The sequence below is a fragment of the Camelina sativa genome, chromosome 16 (assembly GCF_030686135.1).
Source record: "Camelina sativa cultivar CO46 ecotype springtype chromosome 16, ASM3068613v1".
In the NCBI taxonomy this organism is placed as follows: Eukaryota; Viridiplantae; Streptophyta; class Magnoliopsida; order Brassicales; family Brassicaceae; genus Camelina; species Camelina sativa.
This window is the reverse complement of record NC_141895.1, coordinates 30712727-30733200: the sequence shown is the minus strand read 5'-3', so window position 1 is coordinate 30733200 and position 20474 is coordinate 30712727. Positions and strand designations below refer to the sequence as shown.

The following is a 20474-nucleotide window of genomic DNA, read 5'->3' as shown; positions in this document are numbered from 1 at the left end:
ATTAATGATATAAAATGGCAACTAATAGCCTATCATGTAATAGGGGATCATATGTTACTTTTACATTTATCTCATAAACCATAATTATGTAACTTCCTCTGTAGTAATTTCCTTTGAGTTACTTGACTTGTGTTTCCCCTATAAATTTTCAGGAAGATTTTCTTGTTTTTTCGGATAGAGCAAATCCTAATGGTGAGACATGAAGGACATGAAATTAATGTTACGCCTCGAGGAGCTCCCCTATACAGACAGACACGCTTGTGGTATATATTGACTAAAAGAACTTTGCATGGTTTAACTAAAAAACAATATATGTTCTTTGAATATATTCTACATTGTATTCGAATCTTTGGAGGTATACTTCCACCTTCAGCTTGATCGCAAACTCGTAAACTATATATATGGAGTCAAACAATAGAGTTATGAAAGGAACAAGTGAAATTTGGATCTAAAGATAATAATGGAAGGGTTAGTTTAGTATTGTTTAATTCTTCATTTGATTTCTAATGGTAGAGAGAGTAATTATAATAACGTTATGTTGATCAAAATCACGAAAACAAAGGATGATACTAGTGTTAAAGTGAGATGATTAATAAAGAAGAAACCAAGAATCATTATTGTCATAAGCTATGTGCATGCTTGTAATAACAAAATCTTCGCATCTCCCAAAATGATCACTCCTAACTAGGACTACTTGTCGTGTCTGTACGTTGCAAAAAGGGAGTAAAACATTGTTTATTTCATGTATTTATTGTATGATTATGATGCAGTAAAAACATTGTTTAAGTGTCCGTATGTTTTTAAGCTTTTTTACTTTTTTTCCTAAAAATTGTCATCTAATTTAATTTGTACGCTGTGGTCGCCGTGAACACACGCACACATTTCTGGAGCCTATTAGTCTCCGCCGGAAAGGATCATTTTGACTTCTGCGTACTATATACGATTTGACTATAAAATTTACTAATTCTACAAATTCCGGACAATACTTATGCCGTAGACAAAAAAGAAAGAAAGGCAACTGAAAATATACACTTATTTTGTTACACATATTAATAATCATCAAGTAGTGAAAGAAAAAAAAATTATATACACAATAGAATATATAAAAAAATGTGAAAAAAAAATATTTTTAAAATAAAATTGAAAGAGATGCTCTCGCATCGCATTAATAGCATGGAACAGAATACACTGTTGATAAAAAATAGAGTGATCGAACAGTCCATTTTTTTGGGGTCCAGTTTATTTAATTTAGCATTAATAACTTTGTCAGCGCGAGCCACTCCTCTATGATTCCATCATCATAAATTATAAAACCAACCAAATATTCATATCAAAAAAATAATTCCCTTAACCTTTAAGCTTTGCTTGTAAACGAGTATGAGACCTGTCTTCGATATTTTTTAGAGGAGTCTCAGTAATCAGATCCACGCTTGAATAATACCTCTCACGTAATCATTACGTAGGATCTTTTTTCTGTTATTGTCTTATATAATGTCTATTTGCGTAACAGATCTCCTTTTGAATGTACATATATATGATATATAAGTGTTAAAGTTATATTTTTAAATTAATAAGGAAATTGAAAACAGCTAGGCTAAATTGAATTCCGTAAAAGTTATTGTCCACGTGTGTGGTCAAATAAAATTCTTAATTCATCATTCATGATTCGATCAATATTACGACCTACTACTCTGATATCGTGTAGTACTTAACCACATTTTCTTGCTTTTTATCACATTAAAAATTATATTTTGTATTCATTATTTACAGATTTACTCCACCACTATTTTCCACGTTCTATGGATGATCATAGTGGAGCCACGCATGAACATGGCAAAAATAGAAACACGCACATGGCAATATACGTACATTATATACGTACGTGTATGTTTTAATCACGCCAATCCAACTTTTGTTGTGGTATATAATATCACTATAAGCTCGAACAGATCCAAAGATAATTCTTTCGTTTTCCTTTTGACCTGATTTTTTGTGATGAGACTGAACGTCCGTACACACTTCTTTAGTTCTTTTTCAACTTAATTTGCATATAAACGGTCTGAAAAACATAAACTAAACAAAAATCTAAACGACTGGTGTTGGATCCTATACATATATAATTAGGTTGGACAGAGTCGGACTCAGACCTCATATTTTCCCAATGGACACTCCACATTTATAGTATTAACCTCCAACTCAATATTTTGTGCTCTCCAATACATTCTTTAACATATTTGGTAACTACTAACTCGTTTATATATTGACAAAAAAAAATATATATATACTAACTCGTTTATAGTAAATTCGTTTCCATAATTTTTTTTTTCCGCAGCATAAATATTTTTCTCAAAAGAACAGAGAAGAAAACTTATTGATAGTATATTAATAAACAAGATAAGATTAGGCACACTTAGATTTTGGTAGGATGGACTCCGTTAGTCCGGGCCTTCAATTGGGCTAAAGTGGGCCGAATATATTAGAATGAAGTCCAGTTTCAGAAAAAACAATATTATATATAAATAAATAAAAATTTGGATGGGAAAAAGCGGGAAGTTGGGGAAAAGGGGAAACCTCATTTCTCTATAGTACGAGGGTAGGGCCCACAAAGGCCATATACTGATATACATACTTTTTTTTTTTTTTTGGTAATATACATACTGTACATAGCGTAAAGCAAAATCAAAAACATATTTATATTTACTTTTTTTTTTTTTTTTTTTTTTAATTTACAGAGGAGAAAAAAAACATCTTTTTTTGTTTTTTCTCTTTTTGCGAAGTTCGAAATCGAAACCGCAATTAGCAATTGTTGTTTTTCTCGGAATCTAAAATAAATCAAAATAAAATAAATAAAAATAGAGAGAAAAAGGGGGAACAGTGAGAGCAAAATCGTGCGACTGGGAAAAAATTTCGAAATTTCTTCTCTTCCGGCGACGAAGGGATTCAAACTTCCGCCTCCAATTTCTCGCCGTGAAATTTCTGATTTTTTTTTCCTTCTTAGATATTTCACTCCGCCCGCCCGTTCTCCGTCGTGTGTCTACACTTCTCTAGAGGTTTATCTACAACCTTTTCCTTCTCATGGCGTTTTAGGTTCGTATCGTTTTCTTTCGGGCCTTCGTCTCTCTGTGTTAGGAAAGCGTAGATGGTTTTCTTAGGGTTTTTGAATGGATCTGCGTGATTTCGAGCTGATTTTGTGGGTTGATTTGGTCGACATTGTGGCTATATTCGCTATGCGAGATGTTGAAATTGTTGGTGGGAACTAACTTTTATCTCTTTGATTGGAGAACTTGTGTTATCTGAAATTAAAAGCATTATTTGATAGGCATATTTATCGTAGGGCAGGGTTTTGGTGTATAATGATGAAGTAAGGTCGTTCCTTCATGATTTTACCATGGATTAGGAAGTATAGACAATTAACATTGACAGCTTACTTCGTTGTTGGCTTACTGGTTCAGGGTCTTCTCGATACTATATTTGTGGGAGCAGCGTAATCTCTGAGTTGAAATGAGCAGTCGTCTAGGACAGGACGCCAATATGAATGGTGTCTATCTTCGTTCAGATGGATCTAGCATTCTGAGTTTCGACGGATCAGAAAGCCGTGAAAGTATGGATGATGATAATAAGAAAGGTAAATGTTATCTACTCACTTGTTTGCTGTTTACCTTTCCTAACGCTAATTCATTTAAATCCTTTCGTTGTTTTGAAAGAACTTGAGTGAGTGACTAGGGACTATGGAAAAGTACGATTGATTATCCTGAATTGAGTCGATTTTTTTTTTTTTTTTTTTTTAAATATTACAACGTAGTCATGCCCTAAATGAATCGTTAAGATCGTCTTTCATATGGGAAATGGGATGATGGTTTTTGTTCTCACTCTTTTGTCTATTTCTTCTTAATCTCTCACCCGCAGGTCATCAGAGTTTGGTGGAGTGGTTAAATGAGACACTTCCTTATTTGAAGTTACCATGGGAAGCTTCAGAGGATGAACTGAGATCATGCTTGAGGGATGGAACTGTATTGTGTAGCCTTTTAAATCAGCTTAGTCCTGGGTCAATGAGAATGGTACTTTTCAATTTTGATGACCATATATGTATATATGTTTTCCCTTACTTTGTGACTAGACTCACTCTCTTTGTTTATTCTATAGGGAGGCAGCTTTGAGCCCGCTAGTATAAAAATTGAACGGTTTCTGACTGCTATGGATGAAATGGCCCTGCCTAGGTTCGAAGTTTCAGACATAGAACAGGTTTGTTATGTTTTCTTGGATATTATTCTTTGTTTCTGTGGAAAAAAATCATTTCTTAATTCGAAAGGACATGTTGGTTTGTATAGAATTATCCCAAGTTCAAAAAGATAAAGTGGTTGTTGGGTTGCCACTTTTGCTATAATAAATCGAACCAATGCGGTGTAGACACTTCTACGTGCAACATTTTTTTAATCATCGCTATTGTCTGATTTGCTATTTTGATGATGAGATTGCATGATTTCTGCTCCCATATCTTTTATTTTCTCTGCCCTGTCTTGTGTTTTTCTATTGAGTTATGACTCCTAATAAAAATGAAAAACAGGGCGATATGGTGCCAGTTTTACAGTCCCTTAAGGCGCTTAAAGCAAGTTTTTCCGATGGTAGTTATGATAAGAATTCACTATCTGCAAGGAGGCGATGGAGCCTGCCAGAGGACCACTCAGATTCGAGAGGGGATGAGCGCAACCTTACTGATGAATTCCAGTCGAAGGAAGGATCTGAGATTGATATATCTGATGCTAAAATTTCGGAATTACTTAAATCAAACAGTTTACGAGTAAAGTTTTCCAACAGAATTTTAGTCAACTGTGTCCAACTTTTAGCTATTGCCTCTGTTTCTGATTCAAATTGCATTTCCTTGGCAGAATGCTCCGACTAGGTCACTGTTTGACATGCTGGATAAGCTTCTAGATGAGAGCATGACGAAAATGAATGGACATGTGTCTCATGTAAGCGAAAGACTGAGCTTCTCAATTCTGATAACAACCTTCTATTGATTCATGTTATTTGTGTTTGCCAAGATTTTCATTCCGTAGTTCATGGAATATCTCTTCTACTCCATCATGTTTCTCCTTTCTTTTTTCGTGTGTTGTTCAGGCTATGGCATCTCTCTTGAGCGCGCTTGTGCAAGTGATTGAACAGAGAATCTCAAATCAAGCTGATAACCTAAAGAACGTAAGATCACTTTAGTCCTTTCTTCCTTGATTTATTCTCATGATGTACATATCATCCTTCTGACCAAGTCATGAAATATGCTTATGAAACTGGTGCAGCAAAATATACTCTTTAGGGTACGTGAAGAAAAATACAGGTCAAGAATAAAGGTCTTAGAAACCTTGGCAGCTGGGACAACAAAGGAAAACGAGGTACAATTGTCTCTGGTTCCAGTATTTCTCTTCACTTTATTTCTATTTCACGTACTGAATACTGATTGGTATTGCTATTTTTCGTTGTTGTAGATTGTTACGAACTGTATGGAGCATATAAAGGTAATTGATATTAATATAGATCATCTCCTCCATATATATTTTTCTTTTACTTTCGTTCTTGCATCTGGAAAAATTGGTTTACACTAGGCCCATAATTATGTACATATTACCTGTGGAATATAGCCTCTAAACCAGTCCTAGATTTCGATAAAGGTTCAGTCTGAGAGATCCTACCATAAAGCTATTGTGTGTGAGCCTCGTACTTAATAACGCGACTTCATACATCATTTTTCATTTGGCTTGTGTATTAGATTTATTTATTACAGATTTTATAATAGTTGTATTTGCGGTTGTGACTGTAGCTTGAGAAAAACAGAATAGAAGAGAGAGAAAGGTCAGAAGAAAAGGATGTGGTGAAACTGAGAAAGGAAAAAGATCGCAGTGATGCTGAGATTCGCAAGCTGAAGCAGGAACTCAAAGTGGTGAAAGAGACACATGAAAAACAATGCTTGGATTTAGAAGCAAAAGCACAAAAAACTAGAGACGAATTGGAGAAGAAGTTAAAAGATGCTGAGTTACATGTTGTAGATTCCAGTAGGAAGGTGAAAGAACTTGAGAAGCTGTGCCAATCTAAATCTCAAAGATGGGAGAAAAAAGAATGTATCTATCAAAACTTTATAGACAACCATTCAGGAGCATTGCAGGTTAACTTTATAAATAGTATTTGTTAACATTGGTCACCTATGGTAGTTATTTAGATGATATAGAATCTGTGAAATTTTGTAGGAGCTGAATGCTACTTCCATGTCTATAAAACATGAAGTATTAATGACACAAAGGAAATACTTTGAGGATCTAAATTACTATGGTAAGATTCATTTCTACTTGGCCTCAATGCTTTCATTTCAGAGTACACGGCTTCTTATTTATAATATTTCTCCTAGGTTTGAAGCTCAAAGGAGTCGCTGATGCAGCGAAAAATTATCATGTGGTCCTTGAAGAAAATCGAAGACTCTACAATGAAGTGCAAGAATTGAAAGGTAAAACTCTTTTAGTCAATGTACGTTGTTTGTATTAGACCATTCAAGAAATGATTTTTGTTCTTTCTCTTGCTATCTAGGAAATATTAGAGTCTATTGTCGGATAAGACCATTCCTTCCAGGGCAAAACAATAGACAGACAAGTATAGAGTACATTGGTGAGAATGGTGAAATGATGGTTGCGAATCCTTTAAAGCAAGGGAAAGATAGCCATAGGTTGTTTAAATTTAACAAAGTTTTCGGTCAGGCGGCAACTCAAGGTTCACTTCTTTCCCTCTTAATCTCTTCTGCATTTAGCTAGGTTAATTAGTCAAGGAATTTATATAGAATATACTTATTTATCTCCTGAGTCTGTTTTTCTATGCAGAGGAGGTTTTCCTAGATACTCAACCATTAATTCGATCAATTCTAGATGGCTACAATGTTTGTATATTTGCCTATGGTCAGACGGGTTCTGGTAAAACTTATACAATGGTAAATGAAAAGCTTGATTTTTGTTAATACTATGCTTTAGCCAAGGATTATAAGTTTTTCTAACTGACATATTTCTCTTTTGCTAACACAGAGTGGGCCAAGCATCACTTCAAAAGAAGATTGGGGTGTCAATTATAGAGCTCTGAATGATTTGTTTCTCTTAACTCAGAGTAGACAAAACACTGTCGTGTATGAAGTTGGTGTTCAAATGGTGGAAATATATAATGAGCAAGTTCGTGACATACTTTCAGATGGTGGCTCCAGTCGAAGATATCCTTTAATCTTATATAGTGACTAAATATATTTTTTTGGAATAGTTACATTCATGCCAATATATTTGCTGCTATTAGGTTTTACTAATGTTTTGTGGGTGCGTTCAATACAAGATTTCCTTAACTTGCAATACATTAGGGATTTGGAATACTGCTTTACCAAATGGGCTAGCAGTCCCTGATGCAAGCATGCATTGTGTGAGATCAACTGAAGATGTGCTTGAGCTGATGAATATTGGATTAATGAATAGAACCGTAGGGGCTACAGCTCTCAATGAAAGAAGCAGTAGATCACACTGGTTTGTATACTTTCTCCCTGTGATTTTATTATTTACCGTCTGTTATTGTCTAAATTAACTAAACGATGTTGGCTATTATCTCCAGTGTTCTTTCTGTTCATGTGCGTGGTGTCGATGTGGAAACGGACTCAGTTTTGCGTGGTAGTTTACATTTAGTTGATCTCGCGGGGAGTGAAAGAGTTGATCGCTCTGAGGCTACCGGAGATAGGCTCAAGGAAGCTCAACATATCAACAAATCTCTCTCAGCCCTTGGAGACGTCATCTTTGCTTTAGCACACAAGAACCCTCATGTTCCCTACAGAAACAGCAAATTGACTCAAGTCCTTCAAAGTTCCTTGGGTATTCCATTATCTCTCTTTGAAGATATACTGAGATTTTGGTTATATCTATTGCATAAATTTGTCTTTTGGTTGGTTCCCTTAACTATACTCTCTTGTTTACTAGGAGGACAAGCCAAAACTCTTATGTTTGTCCAAGTCAATCCTGATGGAAACTCATATGCTGAGACCGTAAGCACATTGAAATTCGCGGAAAGGGTTTCTGGTGTGGAGTTAGGTGCTGCAAAAAGCAATAAAGAGGGTCGAGATGTAAGACAACTCATGGAACAGGTTTGTATTTTCTTTCTTTTTCTATTTCTCTCAAGATAATTATGGCCACAAAAGGTTAAGAGAACAAAACCATTCATATCTTGATATAGCAGGTATCAAATTTGAAGGATGTAATTGCTAAAAAAGATGAAGAGCTTCTGAATTTTCAGAAGCTAAAAGGTAATAATGCAACAGTCCTGAAACGTGGTTTAAGCAATTTAAGGTTGGTGGGACCTTCATCACCTAGACGACATTCTATTGGAGCTTCACCAAATGCTCCTCGAGGAAAGGCCTCTGGTTTATTTGGAAGAGGGACCTCAGATGTTGACAACTGCTCCGAATATAGTAGCAAGCATTCTGATTCTGGTTCACAACATTCATCAGATGAACGTAAACATGGCAAGGATTTTCACCAACCATCTAAATTTGCTGGTGGGGCGAAAGGAATTGATTTTGATGATGAAGATGTTGAACTCGTAGGCCTTGCAGATGCAGATTCTGAGGACAGATTGAGTGATATCTCTGATAGTTGTCTTTCAATGGGAACAGAAACTGATGGATCCATATCCAGTGCGGTGGAGTTGACTCTTTTCCCTGAAACTGCTAAGCCTCTTGAAATAACCGAACGACCTGAAGCACAGATGACCTCTGAGAAACCTGAGAAATCAGTGAAAATGGGTAAAACCGACCCAAAAGACAGGTTTGTATCCTCTACTATCACACAGTAATAGAGAAATCTGAATGCATGTACAGATTCTTATGTTTGTTTTGTTTTGGGATTTTAAAAGCAGAACTACTATTCCATCAAAAATTCCGAAGCAGACCTTGAAACCACCAGGCCAAACCAGACCTTCTCGTCTGTCAATTGCCACTAGCTCCTCCTCAAAGGTTTTAACAGGTAATGTCTCTATACATCAACTCTTTGACCTGTGTCCTAGAAACCAAATCTGTCTGCTTCTAGTTACACTCATATCTGGTGACAGGCTCTAATCACAGCCTCTTAGATTTCTATGAAAGATCAAATGAAGTAGATGCTTGCTTATTATAATACACGCATATGATCTTTAGGGCCAGTTTTCTCATGATGAGTCATATAATCTTTTTTGATTTGCCTCAGGTGCTAAAAGACCAACAATTAGCACTTCATCTTCAGCAAAACCACTCAACAGAAAGCGGTGAAGACACAAGATACATCCCGAGGGCTTGAAAGAAGAAGATTTGTGATGGGTTTGATCTGATGGTAACTGGTAACCAATTGTGTAACTAAGCATATGATGGATGTCCTTTTGTTCTTCGTTGTTAACCTAATTCAAACAGACACCTTAACTAAGTTTTCTTCATTTTGTCTTAGTGTTAACTTAATCCTGTCCACGTAACATACATACGAGGTTTCCTATATAATTATGATGTATCGATGTGGAATTAAATGGAAAATGCTCAGAAGTTATTTAATTAGAGCGATGATTAAGATTAACCACCTAATCTGGATTACTTTAATCTGAACGTACCATCATCTTTAGTTGGTGGTAATAATTTTTTGTTTTGAGCGAGAGACTTTTTATTAGAATGGACTTGGACTGAATTGTAGTTTATCTGGGCTCCCAGTGGGGTCGACGAACATTTTTTCCGAAATTTCCTTGAAAGATGAAGTAAAAGAGTCGACGAAACATCATCTCTCTTTCATCCATGGATATATGGTAGCTTCAGAGACTCAACACTGTATATATACGCGTTTCCCTTTTTCTATTTTTCTTCCATAAAATGTTTGAATCATACCCTGGCACCTGGAAATACCAAGTCATTTTAGTAGCTATTTTCTCCTTAAAAAAAAAAAAAAAAAAAAAAAAAAAAAAAAAAAAATTTATTGAGACACATCTTTGTGATCTGTGATTTTGAACCACTCACGATCCTCTCGAATGGCTTCTTCCACGCCTCGTACCTGGAGATACCGCGTGTTCACGAGCTTCCACGGACCAGACGTCCGTAAAACCTTTCTCAGTCATTTACGCAAACAGTTAATCTCTAATGGGATTCCGATGTTCGACGATCAAGAGATAATTGCTCCTGCTGCACTCACGCAAGCGATTAGGGAATCGAGGATCTCGATTGTGGTGCTCTCGGAGAGCTATGCTTCTTCCAGCCGCTGTTTGGATGATTTTGAAGTGCAAGGATGATACTGGGCAAATAGTGACGACCATCTTCTATGGAGTAGATCCATCTGATGTTCAGAAACAAACCGGAGAATTCGGGAAAGTTTTCGATGAAACTTGTGCTCATAAAACAGAGAATGAGAGGCGAAAATGGAGGAAAGCTTTAAGCTATGTGGCCAAAATACCCGGAAAAAAAATTCCGAAACTGGTAATTTGTTTCTTTTTTTCTTTTTCTTTTTCATTTTAGTCTGGGAAACTATTAATATTTGTGAAATCTACAAATCATTTTCACAAGATAAACACGGTGATCTCTCTCTCTCTCTCTCTCACTCTCTAGGGACAATGAAGCAAACATGATCGAGAGGAGGATTACCAGAAATGTTACATACGGGAGCACACTTGCAGGCAATGCAGTCTTTGTTACATTTATATAATGAGGATGGAGTTATGATAGTTGGAATCTGTGGTCCTCCAGGCATTGGTAAGACTACCATTGCAAGAGCTTTGGAGACCCGGCTCTCTAGCAATTTCCAGCTTACTTGTTTTATGGGGAATCTTAGGGGAAACTCTAATAGCAGTCTTGATGAGTATGATTTGAAGTTGCAATTACAAAAACAACTTCTTTCCAAGATTTTAAACGAGAATGGTGTGACGATTCCCCACTTAGGTTCGATTAAAGAAAGGCTAAGCGACAAAAAAGTGCTTATCATTCTTGATGATGTGTATGATCTTGAGCAACTTGAGGCTTTGGCTGGTGAAACTAACTGGTTTGGTCCTGGAAGTAGGATTGTTGTGACCACAAAAAAACCAACGGCTCTTGCGGCAACATCGTATCGATTCCATATACCTTGTGGATTGTCCAACTAGTGAAGAAGCTCTCGACATCTTTTGCATATATGCTTTTCGCCAAAGGTACCCAAAAAATGGTTTTACAGAGCTTGCAAAAACCGTAGTAGACATGAGTGGTAACCTTCCATTGAGTCTCAGCAATCTGGGTTCATATTTGCGTGGGAGAAACGAAGAAGCGTGGGAAGAAGTATTACGCAAACTAGGAGTAGGAAGAGATAAAGATCGGTGTTCCACTGGAATGGCCTTCCTCGTCGTCATCAATTTGATCCTGGAGATTACATCAGCGGTTGCGGACCAACTCTCTTCCATTCGGAAGCCTTACTTTGCAAGAATCTCCTTGGTAATGTCAGTTCTCTCTGTTGTCCTCTCCATCGTTGACCTCACTTTCAAAATCCAATCTGGTAAAGCTCGTTTCAGATGCAAGTGGCCTATACCTTGGTTCTACTACCCAGACAACATCAGAATCTTTGGAAATTTCACAGATACGGTTTTATTGTTTTGTGCTATTGGTGGGTTTATAGTATCGACCATCAACTATAGTTATATCGAAAGACGACGGGAAGGTCCAAGTTTGGCCTCTATTCTTTGCTATTGGTATGGTAGGCTCCAAGTTCATGGATAAGCCGGTCATTCCCAAGGAGAGTTCGCTCGAACAAATATGTATTGAAGAATGAAAAGAAAGTGTTTTTCCATGTAGATATCAAATTCAAGTTTCGAAATATGAACCAAACCAGAACAGAAAATGATGAAACAAGTCCCTACACAATTTTGGCATCAGTAGCTTAAGACCTTAAATAGCAAAATCAATGGGATATGTGTTATAGGGGTTTCATTTCATACTAGCTAATCGGTACAAATATGAATCTCTCGGATGCATAAAACTCTAACTAACTTTTGTCATTCTTATAATACATACACACAAATTTACAATGGAATGATAATGCATGTTTAATATAATTCAGAAGTATGTTGCAAATTTCTCTACAGTTTTCTTTCCAAAGAAAGTCTTGTATCATTGCTAGATTTGATTCCTATGATCCATGAGTAAACTTACGTACAATATTATGATAACAATTCAATGATCCCAGATCCATGATCAAAGCTGCAAACTTCTCATAACAAGACAATGGGTCCTAATCCCTGATTAAAACCATTTCCTTAATCATGAGTAAATCTTCAAACTTGCAAATACTACTACCACGCTACTCGAAGCACAGTAATTATAAGATTTAAATTCAACTATGGGATGACACACCATGATGTAAACTGTAAAGTAGAGAAGACAAGCAGATCTACTAACCAGAGTTAATTTATCTTCAGGCACTCTCACCTTCCGTTTGCTTTTAAGAGGACTGACAGCCAACATATTGAGAAATCACAGAACCTGAAACCTCTGCAAAATCCTCTCACATGCATGTAACATATAACATTGATTCATTGAATCATTAGAAAAGAACACAAGCACCAAGGCACAAGTGAGTAGGACATACCATATAAAACTAGATCAAGAGAGTCACTCTTCCCAAAAAACACTAAGACAGCATATCAAAAAAGCTCTTGTCCAATCTACCATCTGATATCATATCAGAAACCATGTTCACGGTGGATGCATCTCCACTGAACCCGTTGCTTCGCATCTCCGTTACAAGTTCACCTGATGCAGCTATTTCACCAGCTCTAAGGCATCCCTTAATTAGTGTATTATATGTGCAGTCACATGGTACATGTCAATTGTCCTTCATTTTACGGAATAACGCATTTGCTTCTGAAATTGTACCTTTCATACAAAACCCATATATCATTGTATTGTAAGTTTGAACATCAGGCTCTACACTATCGATGGGGAGACTAGAAAATAAGTCCCATGCTTCGTCCACCTTGTTACCCTTGCACATTCCATGGATGATGATGTTATAAGTAACAGTATCAAGATCAATCTTACTCTTTTGGATAACCTCAAACATTTCCAAAGCCTCTTCTTGCTGTCCATTTTCACAGAAACCATACAGCAAAGTTTTACAAGTAATGGTATCAGGGTACACACCTTGAGAAATCATCTCCTGGAAAAGGTCTTGGGCCATCTTAAGATTTCCCGCTCGACAGAACCCGTGAATTAGAGTGTTGTAAGAAATAGTATCAGCAACTAATCCTCTTCTCAACATTTCGCGGAGAAGTTTCATTCCATCATCTACCCTCTTAGCTCTACAACATCCGTCTATAAGACTATTGAAAGTGACTACGTTAGGATAGCAGCCCTTGCTAGCCATCAAATCAAACATGCGTTTGGCATCATCTAGACGGTTATGTTTACAGAACCCATCGACCATTGAGTTATAGGTGATTGTATTAGGAATTAAACCACTACGGAGCATATCCTCGTATAATTCTTGAGCCTCAATGAACTTCCCTTCTTTGACATATGCATTGATCAATGCATTGAAAGTGAAAATATCAGGATTGATTCCCCTTTCAATCATATCACGCAACAATCTTTGAGCATCGCTCCAACGACCAGATCTACAGAAAGCATCTATCATACAGTTGTAGGTAACTACATTGGGGAAAATGCCTTTCTCACGCATTTCAGTGAAAAGGTTTTGAGTATCGCTATGTTGTCCGTCTTTGCAAAGACGATCAATGATGGAATTATAGAGTACAAAATTTGCTTTGATGTGGCTTTTATCCATCTTCCTTAGCAGATTCAAGGCAGAGTCAATGTCTCCCATCTTACACATTCCATTTACAATTGTTCCGTAAGTAATTGCGTTAGGTTCATGACCAATTTCTAACATACGACCAAGCAGAGCTACTGCTTCAAGAACTCGACCCTCGCGGCAAAGACCTTTCATCAGTGTGGTAAACGTCACGACGTTGGGTGTTAATCTCGTTTCAACCATATGATCAAACAAAGATACGGCTTCAGAAACCCTATCTTCGAGACAGAACCCGTGGAGAAGTGTTGTATTTCCCTATCTCCAAGTTTTATGATCTTTCCCAATGTAGACAGACCAAAAGACAACTCATGACAGCTGCAGAAACATTTGATCAGAATATTGAAGCTGAAGATATTACAAGGTAGCATTTCAATCTTCCTATATAAAGAAATCACAACATCGGGACGATTCATTCTGACAATGACACCCATTAGTTTATTGAAATCAATCACAGATGGGAAAGGACGAGATCTAACCATGTCATGGAACAAAACAATTGCATTATCTAAGGTTTTGATATGATAATACCCACTTGTCAGTTTCAACTCCTCTCCTACAAAAGTTCCTTGGCTTTTGGCATGATTGGTCGACACCGTTTGGACCGCTCATCAATTTTCTGGGCCCAACGGGTCCGACTCAAACTGGGATTCCTCTAAACTGGTCTGTAAACATGGCCTGCTCTCAAAGGTCATGGAGACTAAGGCCAGCTCGATCACCTCAAGCAGAGCAGCTGCACATTCACCTAACAACAGTGCAGCTCCCAGCATCCACGAACGACTTGGACTCCTTCCGGTGGAAAATTGAAGGTGAAAGCTCAAGCAACTTCAACATAAAGAAAACTTGGGAGGCTCGAAGATACAGGCAAAAGATTGTACCATGGTCAAAACAAGTATGGTACAAAGGAGCTATCCCGAGACATGCGTTTCTGTTGTGGATCACTCAATTAAACCGGCTCCCAACAAGAGCTAGATTATCTAGCTGGGGAATGCAGATCGACACAGCTTGTTGCATATGCGGGTTGTACCCTAAAACAAGAGATCATCTTTTCCTCCAGTGTGATTATAGTGAGATCTTGTGGGCAGAGGTTACAAAACGTCTAGGATATAGATCTTTTGTGTTTCAAACTTGGGAAGCATTCTCGGCTTGGCTGAATCTATCAGACAATTCCTCTACTCAAACGCTTAGGAGACTCGTTTCACAGGCTGTTATTTACACCCTGTAGCATGAAAGGAATAACCGTTTGCACAATAACAACTCCACGCCACCACATGTGCAGTTCAAGATACTAGATAGACAAGTCAGAGACGCCATCCTTGCAAAGAGTCATTGGAAAAACTTCAGAGACCTTTTGGGACAATGGTTGCGACATATATAACAAGTGAACTTTCCATTCTTGCAATCTTCAATTAGCCCTTGTATTTCTAATTTTTTTTGGCAAGGCCTAATATGTGTAACAACATTGTAGTCTTCTACAATCTTTTTCTTCAATGAAATTTCACAAATTTTCAAAAAAAAAAAAAAAAAAAGTTCCTTGGCTCATCAAACAAGGTAGACTCTTTGGAACCGTACGTGTCTTCGCTGAACGTATATGAATCAATCTGACCGTGCTGATCAATCTAGTAGAAGCAGTAACAGTTTCCAATCCCCAAACCCTAGCAAGTAGCAACCAAGATTTTTGTTTTTTCGCCTTTTTTTTTTCTTTTCTTCTTCTCCATCTTTCTAACTCCTAATGAAACTAGATGAGGACTGGCCTGATGTGCGGGTTTAAAGTTTTATAAATGAAATGAAATTTATTAAAATTTGTTGTATGTTATATATAAATTTTATTTTTGTTATAATACAATCATTTATATTCATTTACAAATCTTTTATGTATGTTACTATTAAAAGTATATTTTTTATACCTAAATGTACTCTTGTATGTTACAAAAAATATTATTTATCACCATCTAGAAACTGTCTATATAAACACATTAAACCAAATATATTACTTTTACTTCTGCATAGTTTTTTAATTACTAAAATTGTTGGCTCAAAAAACATTTTGAATAAAAAATATATTACATAATATACTAATCAACGGTGAATCATCACAATAATGTATGACCACCATGGAGAAAACATCGGCTCCGCCTTCATCCCTTATGGAGAGAACCTTGTGTCCAACCTCCTCCACCATGGAGAGAACTTTCGCCTTTCTCCCTTTGAGAGATAACCTTGCGTCCAATCTCCTCCTCCTTCCCTTGCGGAGATAACTTTGTGTCCAACCTTCTTTACCATAGGGAGAACCTCGGCTCTGCCCTCCTCCTATGTGGAGAAAATATGTTCACGTCTTTTTGCTATCTCAAAATGGCTTGTTCCGACAACCAATGAAAGTAAAAACAATTTTCTAATTTCACAAAAAAATCTTTTGATAGTAACTAATGTTAAATTTCCCAATGTATTTGTGATAGTAACTATGCCAAAGTGAAAGTAAAATACTTGGCTTAATGTGTTTATAGATAATATAATATACTAATCAATGATGTATCATCACAATAATATATGACCGCCATGGAAAAAACTTCGGCTCCGCCCTCATCCCTTATGCAGAGAACTTTGCGTCCAACTCCCTTGGAGAGATTACCTTGCGTCCAACCTCCCCCACCTTCCTCTGTTGGGTAAATAACCTTGTGTCCAACCTTCTCCACCATAGAGAGAACCTCGGCTCTGCCCTCATCCTGTGTGGAGAGAAAATGTTCACGTCTTTTTGCTATCTCAAAATAGCTTGCTCTGACGACCAATAAACGTAAAAACCTTTTTCAATCGTCACAAAATCTTTTGATAGTAACTAATGCTAAATTTTTCAATGTATTCGTGGAAGTGTCTTTGACACACCATGATGTAGCCTTTGTATCTGTAACGCTTCAACCGCCACATTATTTAGTGAGCCCATGTCTACTCTCAGTCCACGGGCCCACCTTCCCAAGTGGACCCTACATCTATTCCCGGCTTGTGGACCATCCCATATTCGATGACCGGTTTGTTACGTCTGGAAGTCTTTAAAAACTTGATTACCGATCTTACAAATCAACAAATGAGATTTTCTTGTGTTTTGTCCTCACTCGCACAATTTCGACAATCACTTCCAGAAAGGTCACCCATTATGAAGTTCTCTCAAGACCCTTGACTGAAAAAATAAGTGCATTTTGGTGACGTATGTGGCTAAATCAATTATTTTAAACATTTCCGCAAACCAGGGTGTCAGAGTCTTTGAGCTCCTATGGATCTATCAACAACGATTTTTTTTTTCAATCTATCTATCTATGTTTGTTGTACGCTTGTGTTTGATTAGCTTATTTTATCAATTCATTAGGTTGATGAGCTTCTATTCGTTATCTCCCTTTAAGATTGAATGAATAATGGTAACAATTATGTTTGCAAAAAAAAAAAAGGGTTTATGACCAACCAATCAAGGTTGAGAAATTGAAAGAAAATTAATTTGGCATAATGAAAGAAGCAATAGGAAATTATAAGCATGTTAATATATGACTCTCAAATCATTCAAAGATTAAAATATAAATTAAAACAATCTAAAAATACTACAATAAATTTTAAAATACAGTATTAGAAAAAGAAGATTCATATATTAATTTTTTTTGGTTAACATATTGATCTTACCTATTTCCAACAGAAAAAAGAGAAAGTAGTAGAAATTTTTGGCTTAAGAAAATAAGAACTTCCCATTAAAATATATTCCTAATTAAACAAAGTTGAAAACAATGTTTTTGAATATATTATTTAAATATAAGGCGATCTTTGATTATGTAGAAGTGAGTACAAAATTTAGAATTAATAATTAAAATTATATTTTCCTTAATCATTTTTTCTATTTTTTAATAATTAATCACTTAAAATTAAAAATAAATAAATAATATTATAATTTCGAATTTTATGAAATATATATATATATATATATATATATATAATCTCCTTATAATTATTTAAAAAAACTTTGTTTTTTTCTAAATTCTGAATTTTTTTATAATTATATATTTACTTTATTAATATTTTTTAAAACAAAATATTTCTTTTTGTTGTAATCAAATTCTTGCAGTTAAATATTTACACATGTCAAAATCTCAAATTGATAACTTGACACATGTTAAAATCTTGTTAATGGCTAACTTTCGAAATCCAACTTTATATAATAATATCGTAAAATCACAACCGGTTCGATCCGACATATTTTAAAACCGGTTCGATCTAAACGATTCTGAGACCGGTTCTCTACGTAAGTTAAGAGAAAGTGTTTATGAAGGTTTCAAGTTCAACACTAAAAAACCAAACCGGTTTGGTTAATTATGCGATGATTAACTGGTTAATTACTCTGTTTGCACAATGAATCAAATTTGGGAAGATAAGGAACAAAAAGCAAAAGAGCGTACAAAGTAGTAACACAGTAGCGAACCAAATCAAACAAGATAAAACCCCCAAAAACTAGGGTTTGAATCTTTGGGAAGATGTGTTCGTTATCGATGCAATTCTCGCTCTTGCAATCACTATCTCGACCCTCTTCGTCTTTTTTAGTCAACCGTGAACCTAATCTCTATACTACTTCTTCCTCTGTGAGCTTCCCGTTGAAGAGTAGTAGCGGAAGTGGGAATTTGATGGTTGTGAGAGTTAAAGCTTATGGTTCTTCTTCTTCTGATTCATCTGCAGATTCATCCACGCCTCCAAATGGCACTCGGGTAAATTGCAAAATTGAAATTTGGTTCAGCATTCGATTTGATTGATGTTAGACTCTAATCTGAATCGATAAATTGGTTTTGAGCAGCAGCCCAAAAGCAGGAGAGATATATTAGTGGAGTATGTTCAGAATGTGAAGCCTGAGTTCATGGAGATGTTCGTTAAACGTGCCCCTAAACATGTAACTCACTCACTCACTCTGCTTCATCATCTCCAAAGACTCAATTTTTTTTTGTAAAAAAGGTTGGAGCTTTTCATTGATTCTATGTTGGTTTCGATTAGGTGGTTGAAGCAATGAGACAAACTGTGACGAATATGATTGGAACGTTGCCTCCGCAGTTTTTTGCGGTTACTGTCACATCTGTGAGTGCTTTTATGTAAGCGATACGTTTTTTATTTTATTTCGCAAGTTGTGTGTCCTGTGGTTTTTGTTACTTGTGTGTTGAATTTGCGTATTATGTATGTATGGGTTTTATAGGTTGCTGAGAACCTTGCACAGCTGATGATGAGTGTATTGATGACTGGGTATATGTTCAGAAACGCTCAATATCGTCTTGAATTGCAACAAAGTTTGGAGCAGGTTGCTCTTCCTGAGCCACGTGATCTAAAGGTGAACATTTTCAGGTTTATAGCTTCTGTTTTCTGGAGGATTTCACTTGGTTTGTAGTTCTGTAAAAATGCTGATGCGAGTTTGTTCACTGGTTGCTTCGATTTTGACACTTCTGCTTCTTCTCTGTTGATAAGCCTTGTGTTAAGCTAGTCTAGAAGCATTATTATCCCATGAAACTTGTGGTGGATTGTGGCTGCGTTAACAGCTCAACAACTATTGTTGAGTCGGTTAGCTAGAGAGCTAACAACATGTTCATATTAAGTTTAGGCAGAGCGAGCTTTGATTATTCTGGTTTTGTCTCTCGCATTTTTTAGTTTTGGAAGTAGTTGAGAGTTAAGAGAGTTCTCGTTTCCATGCTGTGTAGTTCTTTTGGTGACTTGAATAAAGCTGCTTAATATGCGTGTGTTTGATTTTGATGTATCAAATTGTATGTGACAGTGGTTGTCTATTTTGATTAAGCCAGGGGGGTGATGAAGACTATGCACCTGGAACTCAAAAGAACGTTTCAGGGGAAGTGATCAGGTGGAATAACATTTCTGGTCCTGAGAAAATTGATGCGAAAAAGTATATCGAGCTTTTAGAAGCAGAGATTGAAGAACTCAACCGTCTGGTGGGGAGAAAATCTGCGAATCAGCAAAACGAGATTTTGGAATATCTAAAATCTCTTGAACCCCAAAATCTTAAGGCATGAGAATTCATATATTAGTTTTTAAGTTTATTATCATCAAAATATTATTCCAATGCTTTTCTCAGTTGCAATACTTTTGAATTTTGTAGGAGCTTACAAGCACTGCAGGCGAAGATGTTGCCGTGGCCATGAATACATTTGTCAAGCGGCTTCTAGCTGTGTCAGACCCAAACCAAATGAAGGTTCGTTCTCTAATAATAACTTCTTCAGCTGAAACACTTGTTTGAGTTGTGTTTTGTTATATATATAGTGTGATGTGATTTGACTGGTATCAACGTTTTGGTGGTTACACAGACAGAAGTGACAGAGACAAGTGCAGCGGACCTGGCGAAATTGTTGTATTGGTTAATGGTGGTGGGATATAGCATTCGGAATATCGAGGTTCGGTTTGATATGGAACGTGTGCTTGGTACTCAAGCGAAGCTTGCAGAGCTGCCTCCTGGTGAAATTATTTGAACACTAAGGTGAATAAAACCGGGGGCTTTTTTACCCAAAGAACTCAGAATTTTCACTTGTCAAGTAATTTTTATTGTAAAATTGATCGAACTTACTTTGAAGAGAAGACAGTATTGGCTGTTGGAATTAGATCACAAGTTTTGCTTCGAGTGACTTC

General features: G+C 36.4%; 4 protein-coding genes and 1 pseudogene across 14 annotated transcripts; 4 read left to right on the top strand and 1 right to left on the bottom strand.

Moving 5' to 3' along the window:
• Window positions 1-2698: 2698 nt before the first annotated feature.
• Window positions 2699-9574, top strand: LOC104753033 (kinesin-like protein KIN-14J). Of its 4 annotated transcripts, none has more exons than XM_087489920.1 (21): window positions 2699-3050; window positions 3453-3625; window positions 3907-4058; window positions 4144-4242; window positions 4565-4798; window positions 4887-4970; window positions 5119-5196; window positions 5295-5387; window positions 5481-5510; window positions 5813-6154; window positions 6237-6318; window positions 6395-6490; window positions 6571-6750; window positions 6858-6964; window positions 7056-7234; window positions 7371-7535; window positions 7621-7874; window positions 7980-8143; window positions 8236-8822; window positions 8914-9020; window positions 9240-9574. In XM_087489920.1, the coding sequence occupies exons 2-21, from the start codon at window positions 3502-3504 to the stop codon at window positions 9299-9301; spliced, it is 3219 nt and encodes a 1072-aa protein (XP_087346046.1). In that variant the 5' UTR covers window positions 2699-3050; window positions 3453-3501; the 3' UTR covers window positions 9302-9574. The 4 variants fall into 4 exon arrangements, with proteins under 4 accessions (XP_087346046.1, XP_010473609.2, XP_010473610.2 ...); XM_010475307.3 differs by having other exon boundaries at window positions 8911-9020; XM_010475308.3 differs by having other exon boundaries at window positions 2702-3087.
• A 767-nt stretch (window positions 9575-10341) lies between these two features.
• On the top strand, window positions 10342-11872 carry LOC104754165 (disease resistance protein RML1A). Its single transcript, XM_087489921.1, is given in 3 exon segments — window positions 10342-10480; window positions 10610-11073; window positions 11075-11872. Coding segments are annotated over 2 exon segments (1092 nt in total). The 5' UTR covers window positions 10342-10480; window positions 10610-10650; the 3' UTR covers window positions 11744-11872.
• Window positions 11873-12653: 781 nt separating this feature from the next.
• Window positions 12654-14218, bottom strand: LOC104754164 (uncharacterized; annotated as a pseudogene).
• Window positions 14219-14505: 287 nt separating this feature from the next.
• On the top strand, window positions 14506-15057 carry LOC147926130 (uncharacterized). The gene has a single exon (XM_087492870.1). It carries the CDS (start codon window positions 14506-14508, stop codon window positions 15055-15057), a length of 552 nt encoding a protein of 183 aa, XP_087348996.1.
• Window positions 15058-18201: 3144 nt separating this feature from the next.
• Window positions 18202-20464, top strand: LOC104753032 (uncharacterized). Of its 8 annotated transcripts, none has more exons than XM_010475306.3 (7): window positions 18202-18565; window positions 18652-18744; window positions 18846-18926; window positions 19042-19173; window positions 19637-19858; window positions 19951-20043; window positions 20156-20464. In XM_010475306.3, the coding sequence occupies exons 1-7, from the start codon at window positions 18338-18340 to the stop codon at window positions 20315-20317; spliced, it is 1011 nt and encodes a 336-aa protein (XP_010473608.1). In that variant the 5' UTR covers window positions 18202-18337; the 3' UTR covers window positions 20318-20464. The 8 variants fall into 8 exon arrangements, 7 of the variants coding, with proteins under 7 accessions (XP_010473608.1, XP_087348587.1, XP_087348589.1 ...); XM_087492461.1 differs by having other exon boundaries at window positions 18215-18565; window positions 18655-18744; XM_087492463.1 differs by having other exon boundaries at window positions 18218-18565; window positions 18846-18940.
• Window positions 20465-20474: the final 10 nt, after the last annotated feature.